Raw genomic sequence first — 21,048 nt, forward strand, 5'->3', positions numbered from 1 at the left:
TGGCATGGCCCGGATGGTGGGGGCCTTTGATGATAGACTCCCTCCATCACTGGTGCTTCATATGCAGGACCTCATTGGAGCATCTCTGTCACAAAGAAGGACAGGAGCAACATGCATAGGGTAATGCCGCCACCTGCAGGTCCCCCCCCCCCCCCCCCCCAAGTCACCACACAAATTTATTTCTAGTGCCACTGGGTCAAACCTGAATTTCAACAAACTGATAGAAGCTATGTAGGAGGATCTTTTCCTCTGGGACTGTTGTGGTTCAGTTCACCATCTTGTCATGGATGAAATAGATATCTTGAGAATAAGTTAGTTCAAAACAAAACCATGGGGTTGCCAAAACAAGAATGAGCTCAGAATGATAAAACATGGCTGATTGATCTGTAAACCACTTTTAATTCTCTCTCCTCCTATCTTCACGGTAGTGTAACAGTTAGCATAACGCTATTACAGCGCCAGAGATCCGGGTTCAATTCCGGCCGCTGTCTGTAAGGAGTTTGTACGTTCTCCCCCCATCTGCGTGGGTTTTCTCCGGGTGCTCCGGTTTCCTCTCATATTCCAAAGACGTACCGGTTAGGAAGTTGTGGGCATGCTGTGTTGGTGCCGGAAGCGTGGCGACACATGCAGGCTGCCCGCAGAACACTCTACACAAAAGATGCATTTCACTGTGTGTTTCAATGTACATGTGATGAATAAAGATATCTTATCAATGAGTTACCATTCAGGGTCTAGGCAACTCACTAGTTTAGGCCAATTGACATTCTTGATCTCATTGGGAAGTTATTAGATTGGGCCTATGCCATATTGCATTTGGGAGGTGTAGACTAGTGAATCTGAAATATAAAAAGCTGGAACATTGCCATTTGTTGGGTTTCTCCATGGGTATTCGTAAACTGGGTCGTCCTGACACACCTGTATTTATTGTTCATCCTTAGTTATCCCATGAATATTAATATTACCAGATTGGAGTTGGGTTTCCACGTTGGGCAAGGTTGGTGGATCCCTGTTGTGAAAGGCACTGGAGAACAAGTTGGTATTTTTGACCATCCTTGCATCATTTCTGTTTCTTTTTTCCACTGTCAGTTTTATCCCCCACTACTCTCCCAGGTATATATATGTGTGGAAAGAGTACTTCTTGATTTCATTTCGAAGCAGTCTAGGTATAATGCGATGAAATATATTCTCAGTTGCAGATGTCAAATGCATGGTTAATCTATGCCGATTGAACTCCATTCTGAAGTTTGATTCCACTGACTTCAAAGGACCCAAATGTTGGAAGTGTTGCTCCCACATGTATGCCCACTGCATTTTGTGTTTAGAATACGAAACAGGCAATATATTTCTCCCCTATTGCATAGTTTCAAACAGTGCCATAGATAAATTTCTATCTTTGTGCATTTAGTTTCACACGGTGCTGTGGATGGATTTCTACCCTTGTACATTTATTTTTACACAGTTCTGTGGATAATTGGGAATGCATTGTAGGGCCTTGGCACAGAGAGGAAATATTGCGTGTGTGTGTCAGACCACACTTAACAATGGGTATCTATCATGATCTCAAGTACCTCACAGTCAATGGTCTCCTTTTTATAACTTGGAGAACCCAGCAGCCAAATGGTGCACAGCAAGCTCCCACAATCAGCGATGTAAATTGTGGGAGCTTGCTGTTAATTGAACAACATAGCAAGGAGAGCTCGCTGGCCTGCTTTGAACTGGTGCCGTTGAATGTCTTGTACCCAGCTGCAGTGTCGGCCTGGGTCTTGGACCCCACCGGGAGTGCAAATCCAGATTGTTATCCTTGTGTTCACAGTTGGGGTTTAAACTGCCTGACACCTTGAGATGATGTGATCAGTCTCAGAGACAGATTGAGGATTAAAGACAAGGCCTTTCCCTCAGGAAACAATCCACTTCCTGTATCTATGTAGGAGTTGGACAGCAGTTTAGAGATGTTTCCACAGATAGGGGAATGAATATGGGAAGAACAGTCTATTTTGAAATAAATGTTTGCCCTCAGGTCAAGTATAGCTTGGTTGGCTGCAGAGTAAAGCCCTTTGTCTTTTGTCCTGCCAAATCTGCTGAGCGTTTCATATCAAAGCAACCAATTGTCAAGGGGATTTCCCAAATTCATCATACAGGGAAATCTCACAGAACAAGATCCAAAGTCTAACTCCGACGAACATGTTGATCAGGGCAATATTTGGGATTATTTTTCAGAAGCCTTAAGGAAAGGTGCCAGTCTAAATATTGATTTTTAATTAAAATAATATCTTGCAAGGCTCAAATGCACCGTGCTTGGGTACAAAGCTTGGCTGTCCACATATAAGTGTTATCAGCTGAATAAAGTGATACCAGAGGGCATGTTCTCTGTTTGGAATTTGGGGAAATTGGATCTTGAAGTATTAATGTCTCCAGAAAATGTATCACACATGGAACAATGAGCAAGGTTCAGAGAAATTATTAGCAGTGTTATTGTTGTCAGAGTCCAAGCGACTGACTCCAAACTCTTCAGCTGGAGTCATAGAGTAATACAGCAAGGAAACAGGCCCTTCGGCCCAACTTGTCCATGCCAACCATGGTGCCTACCAAGCTTGTCCCATTTGCCTGTGTGTGTCTCATAGCCCTCGAAACTCCTCCTATCAGTGTACTTATCTTAATGTCTTTTGAATGTTGTTATTGTACCTGCCTCAACCACTCCCTCTGGCAGCTTCTTCCATATACGCACCACCCTCTGATGAAGAAGTTGCCCCTCAGGTCCCTTTTAACTCTTTCACCTCTTACCTTAAACCTATGCCCTTTGGTTATTAGTTCCTCTTCCCTGGGAAAAAGACTGTGTGTATGCACCCTACCTATGCCCCTCATGATTTTATACACTTCAATAAGGTCACCTCTCAGTCTCCTATGTTCTAAGGAATAAAGTTCAAGCCTGTCCAATCTCTCCTAATAACTCAGGCCCTTGAGCCTTGGCAATGTGCTCGTAAATCTTCTCTCTGTGTTGAAATCAAAGTTTCGTTTTGCATGCTTTGATCAGTGCTTTAATCGACCAAACCAAGGCTGAGGGCCCCACCCTGAAGTAGATCGTGGACTGATGCAGACCAATCGCAAGTCCAGGATGAGCTGAATGACAGATGGCACTCTGCTCCACACTGGAGACCACATGGAGCCCAGATGTTCCATAACTATCCAGGACCACCCCTCCCCTCCTACAGTGTTCAGAGCTGCCTGAAGAGGGGAGTGGATTTGGGATTCCCAAGCCCGAGATCAGGAAGAGAAAGACTCTGGAGGCTTCGTGGCTGAATATATTCAAGATAGAGATTGACAGGTTTGAGGAATATGGGGTCAGTTCAGGAAAGCAGTGCTGAGGGAAAAGATCTGTCATGATCTCACTGACGGCAGGAAAGGCCACATGGTCAGTTTCTGCTTCTTGTGTTATGCTCTGATGGAGTCATACTGCACAGAAAAAGGACTTCAGCTTACCAAGTCCATGCCAACCATTAAGTACCCAATTCCACTAGTCCCATTTTGTTCTCCCCATGTTCCCATCCACTTCCCCCCAGATTTTACCACACACCTACACACTAGGGAACATTTACCGTGGCCAATTAACCCACCAACCTGCACACCTTTGGAGAAAACCGGATCACTCAGGCGAAACCCATGCAGATAAAGGGAGAGCATGCAAACTCCACACAGATAGCACTGGAGGTCAGGATCGAACTTGGGTCTCTGGAGCCGTGAGGCGATAGCTCTACTCACTGTGCTACTGTGCCAAGTTTATAGCCCATGCTTATGTTCCGCATGCACCTCCTCCTCTCAACTTCTGGCACTTGAGAGTAGGCCACTATTTTAATGCAGAAGAGGTTTTAATGTTTCAGGATCAGATTTATTACCACTGACTTATATGAGATGAAATTTGACATAGTTACCATAAATTGTCATAGTACATAAAGTTATATAACTTTATATAACTTTATATTGTTATATAAAGTTGCTATACTATAAGTTACTATAAGCTTGTTGAGTGTGGGTCTTCAGGCTCCTGTACCTTCTCCCCGGTGGGAGTAACGAGAAGAGGGCATGTCCTGGATGGTGAAGGTCCTTCGTGATGAATGCCACTTTTTTGAGGCACCGCCTCTTGAAGACGTCCTCGATGGTAGGGAGGGTTGTGCCGTGATGGAGCTGGCTGAGTCTACAACCCTCTGCAGCCTCTTGCGACCCTGTGCATTGGAGCCTCCATACCAGGTGGTGATGCAACCAGTCAGAATGCTCCCCACTGTACATATATAGTTTTATGTTTGTATATTTTATTTATTTTATAGTTTTTATATTGTATAGCTTATTTATTATATAGTTTTGGGTTTATTTAGTTTAAAAAAATTTTTTAAATTGTTTGAGAAATTTTGATAATTTTTATAAGTAAACTGTTAGAAATAATTCCAAAATTTGGCAGCTATTCCTTGCCTCTCTCGAGGGCATTCAGCAAGAGAGTTTGAACACTGCCTGAGGCTGAGGCATCATGAGTACTTGTTGCCGAATACCCAGGAGTGGAGTATCAGTTCGTTCTGCCCTCCAGCATGATTTGGCTCATTAAAATTGCTTACCTCATTGTCTAAAAGATAATCTGCGATTTTAGTTCCTCTGTTGTGCTGTTTTTGGCCTTGGCTTTCAGTGAATAAAACCTCTGACTTGCATGCCAAATGCTTACATAGAATTTGCAGAGTATTTACAGAAACAGGCCTTTGACCACAGTGGAGGTTAAACAAACTGGGGCAAAACTCTCACGAGTTTAGAAGAATGAGAGGTGATCTCACTGAGACATACAAGGGGCTTTGCAAGGTTGTCGGGAAGTTGACACTGCCACTGCTTGGGGTGTCTATAACAAGGGGTCGCAGACTTAAAGTGGGAAACCGACTGAAATTCCTTCACTCAGAGAGTGCTGGACCTTTGGAATTTTCAAGTGGGATGTGGCGGCTCAAGTTGCTGAGTATATTCAAGGAATCAGGAATCAGATGGTAGGGAATTAGTGCAGGAGACTGGAGCTGAGATGAGAGATCCCTGTGATCTCATTAAACAATGGAGGCTGCTTCTTGTCGTCCATGGTAATACTTCTGCTCCACAAAAACCTCCTCCTTTCCACTCCTGAGACACTTGTGTGTGGATCACCACTCCAACACAGTTAGAGGTTGATGCACACTGCCAATTCAAGGGCAGTAAATGTTGGCCTTGGCAGCGATGTTCACATGCTGTGAAGAAATAAAACAGAACCTTAAGTTAACTCCATCAGCATAACATTCAGAGAGGATAGAATCTTTATCCCTAGGGTAGAAATGTCAAATACTAGAGGGCACGCATTTAAGGTGAGAGGGGGAAAGTTTAAGGGAGATGTGCGGGGCAAGTTTTTTTTACACACAGTGGTGGGTGTCTGGAACGGGCTGCCAGGGGTGGTGGTGGAAGCAGATACAATAGAGGCGTTTAAGAGGCTTTTAGATGGACAGGTGAGTATTGCAAGGAATGAGGGGATGTGGATCATGTGCAGGCAGATGGGATTTAGTTCAATTTGGCATCATATTTGGTGCAGACGTTGTGGGCCACAGGGCCTGTTCGTTTGCTGTACATTCTATATCCTCACTCCTGTCTGAAATGCATCGATATCCATGCAGACGATGGACATTGCCATCAGTGATAGAACATTGAAGCAAAACACGATGATGCTGGAGGAACTCAGCAGGCCAGGCAGCATCCGTGGAGAAAAGCAGGCGGGTCGACGTTTAAGGCCAGGACCCTTCTTCAGGACTGAAGATAGGAAAAGGGGAAGCCCAACATATAGGAGGGAAAAGCAGAGCAGTGATAGGGGGACAGAAGAGGGGAGGCGGGGTGGGCACAAGGTGGTGATAGGTAGATGCAGGTAAGAGACAGTGATGGGCAGGTGCGGGGGAGGAAGGGAGAGCAGATCCACAGGGGGATGGGTCAAAGGTAAGGAGAGGGCGAAAACAAAATGTAGAAGAGGATAGGAAAGGGGACAAGAGAAGAAGCATGGTTGGGGGGGGGGTGGTTGTAGGGAAGGGGGGGGTGGGGATTACCTAAAGTGGGAGAATTCAATGTTCATGCCGTTAGGCTGCAAGGTTCCAAGACGGAAAATGAGGTGCTGTTCCTTCAGTGTGCTGAAGGAATGAATGAATGCATAGAATGCATCTTTTGATTTAACTTTGCTCTGAATTTTATGCAATTTTATCAGCTCTCCATGGCAGGGGTTGATGGTGTAGGGGTCCTGAGCACCACTGATATACTTCAGCTGATAATCCAGGACCAGATTTGTACTGATGTCGTTATTGGTGGCAGGCTGGGATATTGGGGATCCCATGGGAACTATTGAACAAAGAGTATTACAGTTTTTGTGTAACCAATATCTCTTCCTCAACCAGATCCATCAAAGCAAACTATCATATCATCATTTTGTGGGATGTAACTGGGATAAACATTGGTCCTTTTTAGGTGAATAGGTCACACGTACTAATAAATAATGACGTTATTGTGGGGAGTTCCACTGCCTTTACACTGTTGCTAGGGAATCTTGAACATCCAGCTGTAGGGATAACTAGAATCGCCACTGGAGAACTCATCTGAACAAGGTCAATTCCAGTCGAGTTTATTGTCATGTGAGGTACAGGTATAATGAAAAACTTGCTTGCAACAGCATCACAGGCATGTCGATTCAGACAACAACACAGAGAACATAAACTATACATAAATTATACAAGACAGTGAAGAAAAAAGGCTGTGCAAAACAAGAAAAAAAACCCCACAAGTCTCTGGTGGTGCGGGAGATGGTCCGAAGCGTTCCACTGCTGAGGCAGGATGGGGAGCGACTCCCTCACAACTGCAGAGTGCTGCCACACTGATACAACTAGCAGAGCTGCTGCCTCAGGTTCATTCCTGATCTCTGGTGTTGTCTGTGTGGAGTTTGCTTGTTCTCCCTGTGACTGTGTGGGCTTCCCCTGGGTGCTCTGGTTGTAGATCATTCGATTAATTAGCTGCTGTAAATTGCAACTAGTGGAGGTGGGTGGCATAATTGATGGGAGTGTGGGGAGAATAGGGTTACAGGGAATATTAATGGGGGACTGGGATTGTTCTGAGAACCGGCAGGGTCAATGGGCCAAATGGCCTCCTCCCTCTATGTTCGAGGGATATGTGAACAATGGAAGTATGTCCAGTTAGTGAGAGCTGGGTGAAGGGAGAAAATTGGAATTAATTCAGGTTTAAGGCCAGTCATTAATTGCATTTTGACAATCTCTGGCCTGACAGTTAATTTGGGAATAAAATACAATTCCTTGCACTCTAACTGGCTAAGCGTGTGTATGTGTGTCTGTGCCTGTGTGTGTGCACGTGCACATGTGTCTGTGTGTGTGTGTATGCGTGCATGTGTGCACACATGTATCTGTGTGTGTGTATGTGCGTGTATCAGTGTCTGTGTGTGTTCTCAAAATGCACAACTACTGCCCCCGAGTTCTGACCCATGTCCTGACTCTTTGGGAGAAAGTTTCCCAAGTTTGAGCATCATCCTCAAGCGACTGAAACACATTGAGAATAACTGCTTCTAATAAGTGTGCCTTTGACTCTTGCAGAGAATGCAGTTGACATCCTGCAGGTGTTGAACCTCCAGGACACCATGGAGGGAGTTGTGAATGTTGCGGGATTTTGCACACAACGTAAAGGATCTGAAGACACTGACTTTGCACTCCGGATAGAGAACAAGACACACTTTAGTGCCCTAACGACACAATTATTTCCAGGTAAGTTCAACTCCAAAATGGTGCACATCCTTCTATAGGTACTTTGGCTGTTCCTGTTGAGTACAAGGTCCATCAGGGCGATTCTTGGGACAGTGGGGTTGTCCTCTGAGGGAAGATTAAACTTAGTGCCCTAAACTTTCTAGAATGAAAGATAATCTCATTAAAACATTCAAGATTCTTACGGGGTTTAACAAGAATTAAGAGTTGATGTTTCCTTTGGCTGGGGTATTGAAACCAAGGGTCACCATCTCAAAGTGAAGGCTCAGCCATTCAGGACAGAAATGGGAAACTCACCCTGGGAATCTTTGGAGTTGTCCATTCAAGAGGGCTGTGGGCACTCAGTCACTGAGTATGTTCAAGACAGAACTCATTAGGTTTTTAGATATTAAAAGAATTGAATGATGTAGGGTCATGAAGGAAAGTGGCACTGAGGTAAAAGATCAGCCAGGATATTATTGCATGGGGAAGGGGGAGCTGATTGGCCTCCATGTGGTGGAATGGGTGTGAGGTCGGATGACCAGGCTAGATGTTTGCTGAGTGTTTTGGCACCATTTACCCTGGAGGTGAGGTTGATGGGTTGACTCCATTGGGGGTGGGAATGGGGTGGGGTGGGAAGGGGGTCATGTGATGCCAGCTCTTAGTCCAAGCTGATTGGCTGGGTTCACTGGTCTTCTCCCAAGCCGATGGCTGGAGCAGAAGTCTGAAAATGTGAAGTTTTATTCTACTCAGCGAATCATACAGGACAGGAGGAGGCCATTTAGCCCATTGTACCTATGCTGCCCCTTTGAAAGGGGATCTACTTTGTCCCACTCCTATAGTTTTTACACAGGATTATTTCCTTTCAACCTAATTCTCCTTCGAAAGTTCTTATCGAATCTGTTCCCCCAGCCCTCAGATCACACAAACTCACTGCTTAAAAATAATTGAGACACTAGAGATTGCAGATACTGGAATCTGGAGAGAGAAGCAAATCGCCAGCGGAACTCAGCGGGTCAATCCTGATTCAGGGTCATGATCTGAAACATTGACCTTCCCTCTGCCTCCACAGATGCTGCCTGACCTGCTGAGTTCCTCCAGCAGTTTTTTTTTGGCTTAAGAATAGTTCTTTTGTGGCGACAATTGTCTTAAATCTTTGCCCTGTAACTGACTAGTCTACCTGAGAGAACAACTGCTAAATATGTGTCATAACATTGATAATTTCCCAGTAAGCTACCTTTTACTCTCTGCTCAGAGGATAGTGTTTCCAACCTCTTCATGTGTCCCCTGATTGAAGGATGTGCCTAAAGCATTGGCTTGATGTCCTTTGACTGGGTAAAACTTCTTTGGGCGTCAGGGATGGAGAAAAGTGATTCCTGTCGAAAATAACAAGAAAAACTACAGATGCTGGAAATCTGAAGTAAAAGCAGAAAATGCTGGGAACACTCAGCAGGTCAGGCAGCATCTGTGGAGAGAGAAAAACAGTTACCATTTCAGATCTGCAGTCATTTTTACTAAGAACAGACCATGTTTGGGATGAGAATAACATGCATCTTTAGCTTTTCAGAATTCTGACAGCACTAGATTCTCGAAATGGACTCTGCTTTCTGACCTGCATTGCAGGAAGAGGTCAACAGATGATGGGGGCCTGTCGCGGATGCATCTCCTCAGAAAACAATTGCTCAATATTTTGTACAAATGTCAGGAAGTGGGACTGGGTCTTGAGACTTCCTGGTCGATGACCACTGAAAGGAACATTAATGGCAGCACTGGGAACCTCAAGTCCATGCCCTGGAGTGCGTGGAATTATCCAGCAGAATGCATCACCACCTTTCAAGCTCAGGTGCTCCATCAATTACCTCCTGCCCAAGCTGTGGAAGAGTCCATGGTTCCCACTTCTGTCACCTCAGAGCCCACAGAACCATAATAGAAGCAAGTCACTCTGGACTGCCTCAGATTTTGTCAGCAAATCTACCTCTAAATTTGGCCAATTTTCTCTTTTTGCTGCAGATGGAAACTTTCCTGAGAACTTCTCCATCCTAACAACACTAAAGGCCAAGAAAAACTCCCAGTTCTTCCTCCTATCTGTTTACAATGACCAGGGCATCCAGCAACTGGGAGTGGAAATTGGGCGCTCTCCTGTCTTTCTCTACGAAGACCAGACAGGCAAACCAACCCCTGAGGATTACCCCATCTTCAAAAAAATTAACCTGTCTGATGGCAAGTAAGTTCCTTCATCCACTTCTTGGCCGTGTGGCGATGCTTTTCCTGGGCACAGCTTTGCAGAGTCATTGGCTTAAAATATAACGATAGTGGTGATCCATTGAAATGAAGGTATTTGGATTGTGGGCTATTCAACAACAAGAGTGTATTTATATGGCACCTTGAATTATCAGGCAAAATACAATGCCAAGCCACATGACGTATTGCAATCTGCCCAAATCTTAGTCAGGGGAGTTGATGTTAAGGAGCCTTGTAAAAATGAGAGAGAGAGAGGGAGAGCGAGAAAGAGCATCTGTACCTGGGTTTGTTTCTGTGCTGTTGTGTAAGGCAGTGAAGAGCAAGACTAGAGCTTGAGGTAATTTCAAATCCCCGAAATCATGGATGTGACTTCCCATTACCGGTTTGGTAATTGTAGGAACACTAATTGTTCTCATAGAGTCAAACAGCACAGAAACAGGCCCTTCAGCCCAAATGGACCCTTCCTTTCCATGTACCAGTCCAATTGTCTTTTAGGTGTTGTTAATGCCTCAACCATTTCCTCTGGCAGCTCATTCCCCATACGGACCACCCTCAGCTGCCAATCAGGTTCCTATTAAATCTCTCCTCTCTCATCTTAAACCTATTCCCTCTACTTCGTGATTCCCCATCCCTGGGAAAAAGACTGTGCATTCACCCTATCTATGCCCCACATGATGTTATACACCCCGATAAGGTCACCCCTCAGTCTCTTACGCTCCAATGAGTCAAGTCCTAGCCTGCTCAACCTCTCTTTATAACTGTTGACATCCTGATGTCGTCTTCATACAGTAAACTGGTGGGATGATACACTTCCCTGTTATGTCCACGTAACTTGTGGGAGAATGTGGAAATGTTGGGATTTTGCACAGAAGTGTTCGTGGTTATGAGGGCTTGATGTTAATGGTGGTAACTTTTCAGAGGGGGTAGGTGGAGTGAGAGGTGGGAGGAAAGAGTGAAGGAAATCCTTTGGTTGAATTTTCATTTGCCTGGTAAAGTTCCTGTGAAGCATACTGTCCCACAGCACAGAAGCAGGGCCTTCAGCCCAGAGAGTCCAAGCTGACCATCAAACACCCATTTACACTTATCCCACACCGATCCCATTTCATTGTCCCCACGTTCCCATCAACTCTCCCCAAATTCTAATGCTCACCGGCACACTAGGGGACAATTTACAGTGACCAATTAACCTACTAACCCGCACGTTTTTGTGATGCGGGAGGAAACTGGAGCACCTGGGGGAATCCACAAGGTCAGGGGGAGGACGTGCAACCTCTGCACAGACAGTACCTGAGGTCAGGATCGAATCTGGGTCTCTGGAGCTGTGAGGCTGCAGCTCTGCCAGCTTCTGTGCCACACTTGCAACCGTGTTAAATGCACAATATAAATACAAGTTGTTGCTGTATTGTTTTTGTTGTGGTAAGGCCTGGGTGTAGTTCAGGGAGAGTTGAGAGGGAGTGGGATTACCACCTTTGGAAAGAGTGCACAATTATTCAACAGCATTAGAACGTAGAACAGCACAGGAACAGGCCCTTCGGCCCATGACGTTGCGCTGAACTAATTAAACGAGTAATTACATGCTCAACTAAACTAATCCCCTCTGCCTACACAATGTAAGATCAGATAAGATATCTTTATCAGTCACATGTACATCAAAACACACAGTGAAATGCATTTTTTGCGTAGAGTGTTCTGGGGTCAGCCCGCAAGTGTCACCATGCTTCCGGCGCCAACATAGCATGCCCACAACTTCCTAACCCGTACGTCTTTCGAATGTGGGAGAAACCAGAGTGCCCAGAGGAAACCCACGCAGACACACAGGGAGAACGTACAAACTCCTTACAGACAGTGACCGGAATTGAACCCGGGTCTCTGGTACTGTAATAGCCTTGTACTAACTGCTACACTACTGTGCCTGCATTCTCTGCACATTCATGTGCCTATCTAAGAGCCTCTTAGATACTGCTTAAACACTGCTATCATATTTGCCAACACTACCACCCCTGGCAGTGCCTTTCAGGCACCCACCACTCTCTGTGTTAAAAGAAACTTGCCCCACACATTTCCTTTGAACTTTCCCCCTCTCACCTTAGATTCATGCCCTCTGGTATTAGACATTTCGATCCTGGGAAAAAGATACTGGCTGTCTACTCTATCTATGCCTCTCATATATAACCTTATAATCTTCTATCAGGTCTCCCTCAGCCTCTACCGCTTCAGAGAAAACAACCCAAGTCTGTCCAATCTCTCCGTATAGCACATGCCCTCTAATCCAGGCAGCATCCTGGTGAATCTCTTCCGCACCCTCTCCAAACCCTCTGCATCCTTCCTGTAATGAGATGACCAGAATTGAATGCAGTACTCCAGATGCGGCCTAACTAAAGTTTTATAAAGCTGCAACATAACTTCCTGACTCTCGAACTTAATGCCTCGACTCATAATGGCAATCATGCCATCAGCCTTCTTTACCACCCTATCAACCTGTGCAGCTATTTTCAGAGAGCTATGGACCAGTAGTAGCATTTTGTAGTGTTGCTGCACTCAGGTAGTGAGTAATCCTTGTGCAATGGTACCTTATCGTAGGGTGCCCTTCACCAATGGTTGCCTTGCCTGATGGGACTACATTAGTATCTGGTGGTTGTATTTTGTAGGTGGCACCGGCTAGCCATCAGCGTTGAGGGAAAGAACGTCACGTTGATTGTCGACTGTGACCAGCAGTTCTCCGAGCACCTGGCGAGGAGTGACAGCCCTGTGGTCAGCACCAATGGAGTCACCGTCTTTGGTACCAGGATATTGGACGAGGAAGTGTTTGAGGTGAGTGAGAAAGCACATCAGGTGTTGGCTTCTCTACAGTCGGCCCATTGCTAAAGGTTTTGGCCCAGTGCTGGGCTGGGACACCAGACTTGTGTTCACAGAATTGGTTTATTATTGTCACGTGCACTGAGATACAGTAAGAAGTGTTTGTTTGCCTGCTATCCGGACAGATCATTCCAAACCTAAGTACATCAAAGTAGTACAAAAGGAAAGGTGATCTCAGAATGCGGAATATTGTGTTACAGTTACAGAGAAAGTGCAGTGCAAGTAGGCAAATAAGGTGCAAGGGACATGACGAGGTAGACTGAGAGATCAAGAGTTCATCTTTATTGTACCAGAGGTCCATTCAAGAGTCTTCTAACTGTGCGATAGAATCTGTCCTTGAGCCTGGTGGTACATGTGCTTAAGTGTTTGTATCTTCTGCCCAATGAAAGGGTGGAGGGTGGGAGGGATCCTTGATTATGATGGCTGCTTTGCTGAGGTAGTGGGGAAGTGTAGACAGAATCAATGGAGGGGAGGCTGGTTTTCATGATTGACTGGAATGTGTCCACAACTCTCTGCAATTTCTTGCGGTCTTGGGCTGACTGGTTGCCAGGGAGTTGGATTATCTCAGCTGGTCTTGTAGTCGATCTGTCTTGACAATAGGGGGAGGGGGAGAAAATGCCTAACTCATTACAGAGCTGATTTCTGTTGTCTTATCGTGAGTGGCTGAAGAAACTTGATATTTATTCTTTGGAGTTTAGAAGAATGTAGGGTGATGTTGTTGAAACAACTAACATCCTAAGGGGTTAAGATGGTAGATATCCAGATGTTTCCACCAGTGAGAGAACCTCAAACAAAACAACATAGTTACAAGATTAGGGTGCGGTCATTTAAAATTGAGGCATGAAGAAACTTATTCTCACAGATTGTGGTGGATCTGTGGCATTCTCTACCTTTGAGGGTTGTGGCATCTAGATCATTAGGGGTCTTAAAAGATGAGGTACTTCTTGAAAGATCAGGGAATTGAGGGGTATTGAGAACTGTCAGAGAAGAGATGAAGCCTGGGGCAGATCAGCCATGATCATGTTGAATGGCGGGTCTGGCTTGAGGGGCTGAGTGGCCTGCTCCTGCTCCTATTTTCTTCTGCTCTTAAGTGGAGCAGCGATGGGGCTCCCCACTCTAATAGGGGAAATTCCTTCATTTAATAATGAAAATGGGAGACTGTAGAAAAGCATGGTGTGTGAAGACTTGAGTTCTCAACTGTGTTACCCCTTATTGGGGAAAAAGCTTTGAGTAGAACTCCAACTGGGAATGAGATGTGTGGGAATTGATGGCTGGTGGTCTAGCAATGGTGGAGGGCATCCAGCATGGATTTCTAGAGGAGTCCATTGTCAACTCCCTTTATCCAGACACTATCTTCAATTTGTGACCTAACCTTTAGCCCTGAGCTAATAAGAGAGCACTGGAAATATCTTGGCCCTGACTGAGATGGGATTGGAAGCCTGCTTAACCAAGAGCACCCAGAGAGCTCATTGTAATATTTTGCACTTTCAATGGTGAACCCTGGGTCATTGTGGATTGCCAGTCACTTGTAGGCTGAAGTTTCCCAATCCCCAGGCTGAAGCACTAGTGCACTGTGAGAGATGCTGTCTTCCTAAACTGGGGCCTGTCAAGTGGTTGCATAAGGTCCCATGGCATTATTTACAGTCTTGTCAAGTCAAGTTTTGTGTCATGTGCACAAGTATGATGAGGTACAGGTACAATGAAAAACTTGCAGCAGTATCACAGGCACGTAGGTTCAGATAGCACACCAAACATAAATTAAATATAAATTATTACCAGACAGTGAAGAAAAAAAGGCTGCAAGGCAAGACATTAATGCAAAGAAAGCAAAATCGGAGACAAGTCCACGGCACTGCAAGAGGTGATCTGCAGTGTTTCGTTGCTGAGGTAGGGTTGGGGTTGTGCAGGTTGGTTCAAGAACCTGATGGTTGTAGGAAAGTAGCTGTTCCTGAACCTGGTGGTGTGGGACTTCAGGCTTCTGTACCTCCTGCCTGATGGTAGCAGCAAGAAGAGGGCATGACCCAGATGGTGGGGATCCTTGATGATCGATGCCACCTTCTTGAGGCAGCGTCTCCTGTAGATGCTGTCAGTGGTGAGGAGGGCTGTGCCTGTGATGGATCGGACTGTATCCACTGCTCTCTGCAGCCTCTGAGGATTTCAGTGCGTTGGAATTACCACCAGGCCTTGATGCAACCAATCAGGAAACTTTCATTAGTGCATCTGCAGAAGTTTGTTAGAAGCCTTGGTGACATGCCAAATCTCCTTAAGCTTCTAAGAAAGTAGGTTCACCTTCTATCTCATTGCATCTCTGTACTGGACCCGGGACAAGTTATCTGAGATGTTAACGCCCAGGAATTTGAAGCTGTTGACTTTCTCCACATGCCACCCACCAATGAAAACTGACATGTGGTCTCCCGACTTCTCCTTCCTGAAGTCAATGATTGGTTCCTTGGTTTTGTTGACGTTGAGCGTGAGGTTGTTACTGTGGAACAAGAGGAAAGGAGTTCTCCCTGAGCTCCTGACCAAAACTTTCATCCCCAGATCAGCGTCACAACAACTGATAACATGCTTATCATCACATTGCAGGTCTTGCCCAGGTTACGGCAGGGTTCCATCCCTTTGAACCCTTCGCAGCCCGGGCAGTTCGTAAGTCAAAAATGCGACCACGGGAGTTCCCACACGGCAGATGATTGGTATTGGTTTATTATTGTCGCTTGTACCGAGGTACAGTGAAAAATTTGTCTTGCATAGCAATCATACAGGTCAACTCACAGTTACATTGAGTTGGTATAGAGTGCATTGAGGTAGTACAGGTAAAAACAATAACAGTACAGAGTAAAGTGTCACAGCTAAAGAGAGAGTGCAATGCAATAAGGTGCAAGGTAGATTGTGAGGTCAGAGTCCATCTCATTGTATAAGGGAAACGTTCAATAGTCTTATCACAGTGGGGTAGAAGCTGTCCTTAAGCCTAGTGGTACGTGCCCCCAGGCTCCTGTATCTTCTACCTGATGGAAGAGGAGAGAAGAGAGAATGACCCGGGTGGGTGGGGTCTTTGATTATGCTGGCTGCTTCACCAAGGCAGCAAGAGGTAAAAACAAAGTCCAAGGAGGGGAGGCTGGTTTTCGTGATGCGCTGGGCTGTGTCCAAAACTCTCTGCAGTTTCTTGCGGTCCTGGGCAGAGCAGTTGCCGTACCAAGCTGTGATATATCCAGATGGGATGCTTTCCATGGTGCATAGATAAAAGTTGCCTGGAGCCCCACAGCAGCTGGCAAATCCACCTCGCCAGGCTCCTGAACACTTGTTTATATGTAATGACTGTACATAAGTCGGGCCTGTACTACTTGTGGGAGCTTGCTGTGTGTAAATTGGCTGCTGCAATTCCCACACAAGACAGCAATTCACAAGTGCTTATGTTGGCAGAAAGGTGCTATAGGAATGCAAGTCTGTCCGACCTAAATTTGTTGTACTGTTCTGGGTTCACTGCCTTGCTTGGCCTGGCAATATTACAGAGTGTTTGACTGCAGCTGTCACTTTGCTTTCAATCGCCCATGGATGACTAACCCTGCAGCCCCTTGTTTGTGGTGTTAATTCAGGGCAATTTACAACAGTAGTGACTTGCATTTATGTAGCACCTTAGACCGAGCAAAGCACTGCAAGGCACTTCACAGGAATGTTATCGAAGAAATTTGTTCTGGAACCGTGTGAGATGATGTTAGGGCAGATGACCAAAAGCATTTTCACAGGAGTAGGTTCTAACGTGTACCTTAAATGAGACAAGAGGCGGGAAGGTGCAGTGAAGGGATTTCAGAGCTTGGGATCCTGGCAGTTGGCTGAACAGCATTCAATGATGGAAATCGACTAATGCGGGACTTTCTCAGGAACGCCAGCAGAAACCCTAGCCTCCAGCAACAGTCCTAGTCTGGATTGGTATTTTCTTCTTGCCTGCTCCTGCAGAAGGAGGAGTTCCAATAAAATCTGAGAGGGACAGTGTGATCTTCCACAGGCTTCCCACCCCCAGCCTGGTAAACATGCCTGGGTCAGTGCCCAGTTAAAGCTGGGGCACTCACAGCACCTATGTCTAATACCAGGGAGGTGTTGGCTCCCAGGAAAAAGCAGTTGCATTTTTATTATACGTTTACTTTTAAAAGTAACTTGGGTTACTTTCAATGAGCTTGATTCAGATTCAGATTAGTTTATTGTCGCACACACCAGGATGGAATGAAATCCCTTCCTTGTGTGAAGCTCACTAAGCAGTGTACATGGTAATTATCAATATACAAATCAATAAATGATAAATAGAACATTGAACATTACAGTGTAGTACAGTCCCTTCGGCCCACAATGTTCCGCCAACATTTTATCCTGCTCTAAGATCTATCTGACCCTTCCCTCCCACATAGCCCTCCATTTCTCTCTCACTCATGTGGCTTAAATGTCCCTAATGTATCTGCCCCCACAACCTCCACCGGCAGTGCGTTCCATGCATCCACCACTCTCTTTGTGAAAAAAAAACTTACCCTGACATCCCCCCTATATCTTCCTCCAATCACTTTAAAATTATGCCCCCTTGTGTTAGCCATTGTTGCCCTGGGAAAAAGTCTCTGACTGTGCACTCGATCTATGCCTCTTATCATTTTGTACACCTCTATCAAGCCACCTCTCATCATCCTCCTCTCCAAAGAGAAAAGCCCTAGCTCACCCAACCCATCCTCAAGACATACTCTCCAATCCAGGCAGCATCCTGGTAAATCTCCTCTGCACCCTCTCGAAAGCTTCCACATCCTTTGTATAATGAGGCGACCAGAACTGAACACAATACTCCAAGTGTGGTCTAACCAGAGCTCTATAGAGCTGCAATATCACCTCACGGCTCTTGAACTCAATTCCTGACTAATGAAGGCCAACACGCCATACGCCTTCTTAACAGCCCTATCGACCTGTGCGGCAGCCTTGAGGGATCTATGGACGTGGACCCCAAGATCCCTCTGTTCCTCCACACTGCTAAGAGTCCTCTCATTAACCTTGTATTCTGCCTTCAAATTCGATTGATTTAATGCAACAATAAATACTGTCAGTGCAAAACAATGGAATGGTGCCCTTTTTCTGAATGTGCGCATGCTTTTTAACTTTTTAAATGTGATGATTTTTTTAAACATTCTTAAACATTAACTTTTTATGTGTTTCAAGAGTCACTGTATGTTTGTTGCAGGACCTCACTAAGAGGTCAAAGCCATTCTGTGAATGTAACGCTGGGAACCAGGGTCCCAGAGGAAGGGAGAATGGAGGGTATGCTGGAACAAGCAGTGTGGTGGGGCAGTGGGTGGTCAGATAACCAGGGACCTTAGGGCAACACAGGATCTGTTCTGAGGGCAAGTAAGAGGCCAGAATGAAAGAACATAGAACAGTACAGCACAGGAATAGGCCCTTTGGCCCACGATGTCTGTGCCGAACACGATGCCAAATTAAACTAAATCTCTTCTGCTTGCTCGTGATATTCCTCCATTCCCCGCACATTTGTGTGTCTATCCAACAGCCTCTTAAATGCCACTGTTGTATCTGCTTCCACCTCCACCCCTGGCAGCCCATTCCAGGTACCTGCCACTCTCTCCCGCAGATGCCCCACACATCTCCTTTAAACTTCCCCCCCCCCCCCCCCGCCTCACAAATATGTGTCCTCTCCATTAGAAGAATGATGTCTGTGAAGTTTGTGGGTTTGGGCATGTTTAAGGGGATAGCATGGTGAAGCAGATGCATCACGGCTCTAGAGATCCAGGTTCAATCCCGACCTCTGGTACTGTCTGTGTGGAGTTTGCACGTTCTCCCTGTAACTGCGTGGGTTTCCATCAGGTGCTCCAGTTTCCTCCCACATCCCAAAGCCGTGCAGGTTGGTAGATCAATTGGCCACTGCTTACTACTCCTGGTGAGCAGGTGAGTGGTAGAATCAGGAGGAAGTTGTCGGGTATGTGGGAATAGATTACAATGAAATTACAGCAGGGGCAGAAGAAAGAAATTGCTGGAGGAACTCAGCAGCTTGTGTGGGGAGGGGAAGAGGAACCATCGACGGTTCCTCCCGCTCGACCCACTGAGTTCCTCCAGCAATTTGGCTTTTGCTCCAAGTCCCAGCATCTGCCGTCCCTTGTTTCTAACTTTTAGCATGGGATTGGGATTGGTCTGTGAGCCGGCATACACTTGATGGGCCAAATGTTCTCCTCCCATGGGATCAGGAGCCCATGAAGAGAAACCCACCTTGAGTTATGTCAGAGCACAGCTCTTTACAATGAAGCGGAACGATATTGGCTCATTTATAGATGCACAAAGGGAGATGCACAAAGCATGTGTTGCAGAGACTTCTGCCAAAAGAAACCATTGCTCCATTCTTGATGTTTGCTTGATGCCTTGTGCACCTGGTCTGTTTTGCCTTGATGTAATATTTATCAGTTTTCTTGGTGGGCAGGTGTCTCTCACATCTCCTGTGCTGCAACTTGCTCGAACCTCACAATTCTGCCTGACTGCCATCTGCACTAATCTGCGGTTGCAGAGATCACCTGGTGCGTCTCGATTATGAAGCAGCCTGCTCCTTCCAGCAAGCTCCCAAGTTCAAACAAGCTTCTGATCGATTCTGCCGTTACACACAGTTGGGAGCCATTAAATGTGCAGCAATGTTGTTGACAAAATGTACTTCAATTAGATTTGCGCTTGGGTTAGCCCGAAATAACCTGCAGATGGAGATAACTTCTTGGCAACGATCTGCAGCCTTCCTGTGGATTCATTTGCCAAGTGAAACGATGAAAGAAAATACATTTTGCCTCAAAGTGATTCAACTTTTAATGAGTGTTAATCTCTCTCTCTTACTTTTGACTGTGAACTTGGCTCTGCTTTCCTCCAAATCTCCCCATCTCACTCTCTCTCTCCTCTCCCTTTCTCCCCCCCTCTCTCTCTGTCTCTGTCTCTCTATCTCTATCTCAATTTCTTTCCTTTTTCTACTCAAAATCTTTTCTCTGTGTCTCTCTGCGTCCCTCTCTTTCTCTGCATCCCTCCCCCTCTCTGTCCCCTCTCTCCCTGCATTCTCTCTCTCTCTCTCTCTCACCCTTTGTCTCTCTCTCTCTCTCTCTCTCTCTCTCTCTCTCTCTCTCTCTTTCTCTCTCTCTCTCTTCCCCCCCCCACTCGCTCTCTCTCGCTTCCTCTCTCCCCCACCCCCCCCCACCCCGGTGTCTGTGTCTTCCACTTACCCCTCTGCCCTTGTCCAGTATATACATGGACACCCGACTTGGCCCTTGGGGGCAGCTGTAGCCACCAACTCCTGGCGTTGATGTTGATGCAGCGTCTCAGCATTGCCCCTGGAGCTACTTGGGGTGAAGAGATGGGGAGACACACATGAATAGTGACAGAATTACCAGGGTGTGTGTTCAATAAAGTATCTAAAATTCTACTTTTTAGCAACTGTGCTTTATACTAATGACATTAGTCTGGGTTCTTTGGTGTCATCCTCTATTGAGATGGGAGTGGACTTGAGTTTGCCAATCTCTGTTCCTCTACAACCGTGTGACACTCCAACAAAACATTTTTCTTGGCCGTCTTCTCTCTACTGTCCATCCTCGTTATGTTTTTTGTTTAATTCCTCCTTCAGGGGTTGGGGCAGAAGCAACGAAAGAGTGCAATAGATCAGGCAACTGCTTTCCAGTGTGTCTCCGCTGGGCTGGAGAACGTGTTGAAGTCGGAGGAGAAAGGGGAGAGTGAGTGAGGAGGAAGGGAGAGTGAGGGAGGTTTGTAGTTTGGCAACCTGCACAGTTTTGAGATTTGGGTGTAGTTCACGTGAAGTGACTTTGGGAGCAGAGTGCTGCAGCGAGCTGCCTCACGACTCCAGCGACCCAGGTTCAATCCTGACCTCTGGTGTTGTCCGCGTGGAGTTTGCATGTTCTCTCTGAGTGGGTCTCCCTTTGGGTGCTCCGGTTTTCTCCCACATCCCAAAGACCCAATGACTTAATCTTGGGGGAGATGATGGGAGTGTGGGGAAAACAAAATAGGAGTGATGTGGGACTATTGTGACTGGATTCTTGATGGTTAGTGAGCCTGTTTCTGTGCTGTATGACTCTATGCTACACTATGTATTTCACACAGATTGCCTTGGGGAAATCTGCACTGATTTGGATTTTGTGGGAAAGAATGCAGTTAATTCTCAAATCTC

The 21,048-nt window shown here is 45.9% G+C and overlaps 1 protein-coding gene across 2 annotated transcripts in view; it reads left to right on the forward strand.

Annotated features, from left to right (window-relative positions):
- LOC127584886 (collagen alpha-1(XI) chain-like) overlaps nucleotides 1-21,048 on the forward strand; it is a 327,113-nt gene that overhangs the window by 46,730 nt on the left and 259,335 nt on the right. For both annotated transcript variants that reach the window (XM_052041855.1, XM_052041856.1), the window contains exons 2-4: nucleotides 7,623-7,790; nucleotides 9,777-9,990; nucleotides 12,656-12,818. In XM_052041855.1, the coding sequence (XP_051897815.1) occupies nucleotides 7,623-7,790; nucleotides 9,777-9,990; nucleotides 12,656-12,818 (545 nt within the window). The remainder of the gene's footprint in view (nucleotides 1-7,622; nucleotides 7,791-9,776; nucleotides 9,991-12,655; nucleotides 12,819-21,048) is intronic.

Source organism: Pristis pectinata, chromosome 31 (genome assembly GCF_009764475.1).
Source record: "Pristis pectinata isolate sPriPec2 chromosome 31, sPriPec2.1.pri, whole genome shotgun sequence".
Lineage (NCBI taxonomy): Eukaryota > Metazoa > Chordata > Chondrichthyes > Rhinopristiformes > Pristidae > Pristis > Pristis pectinata.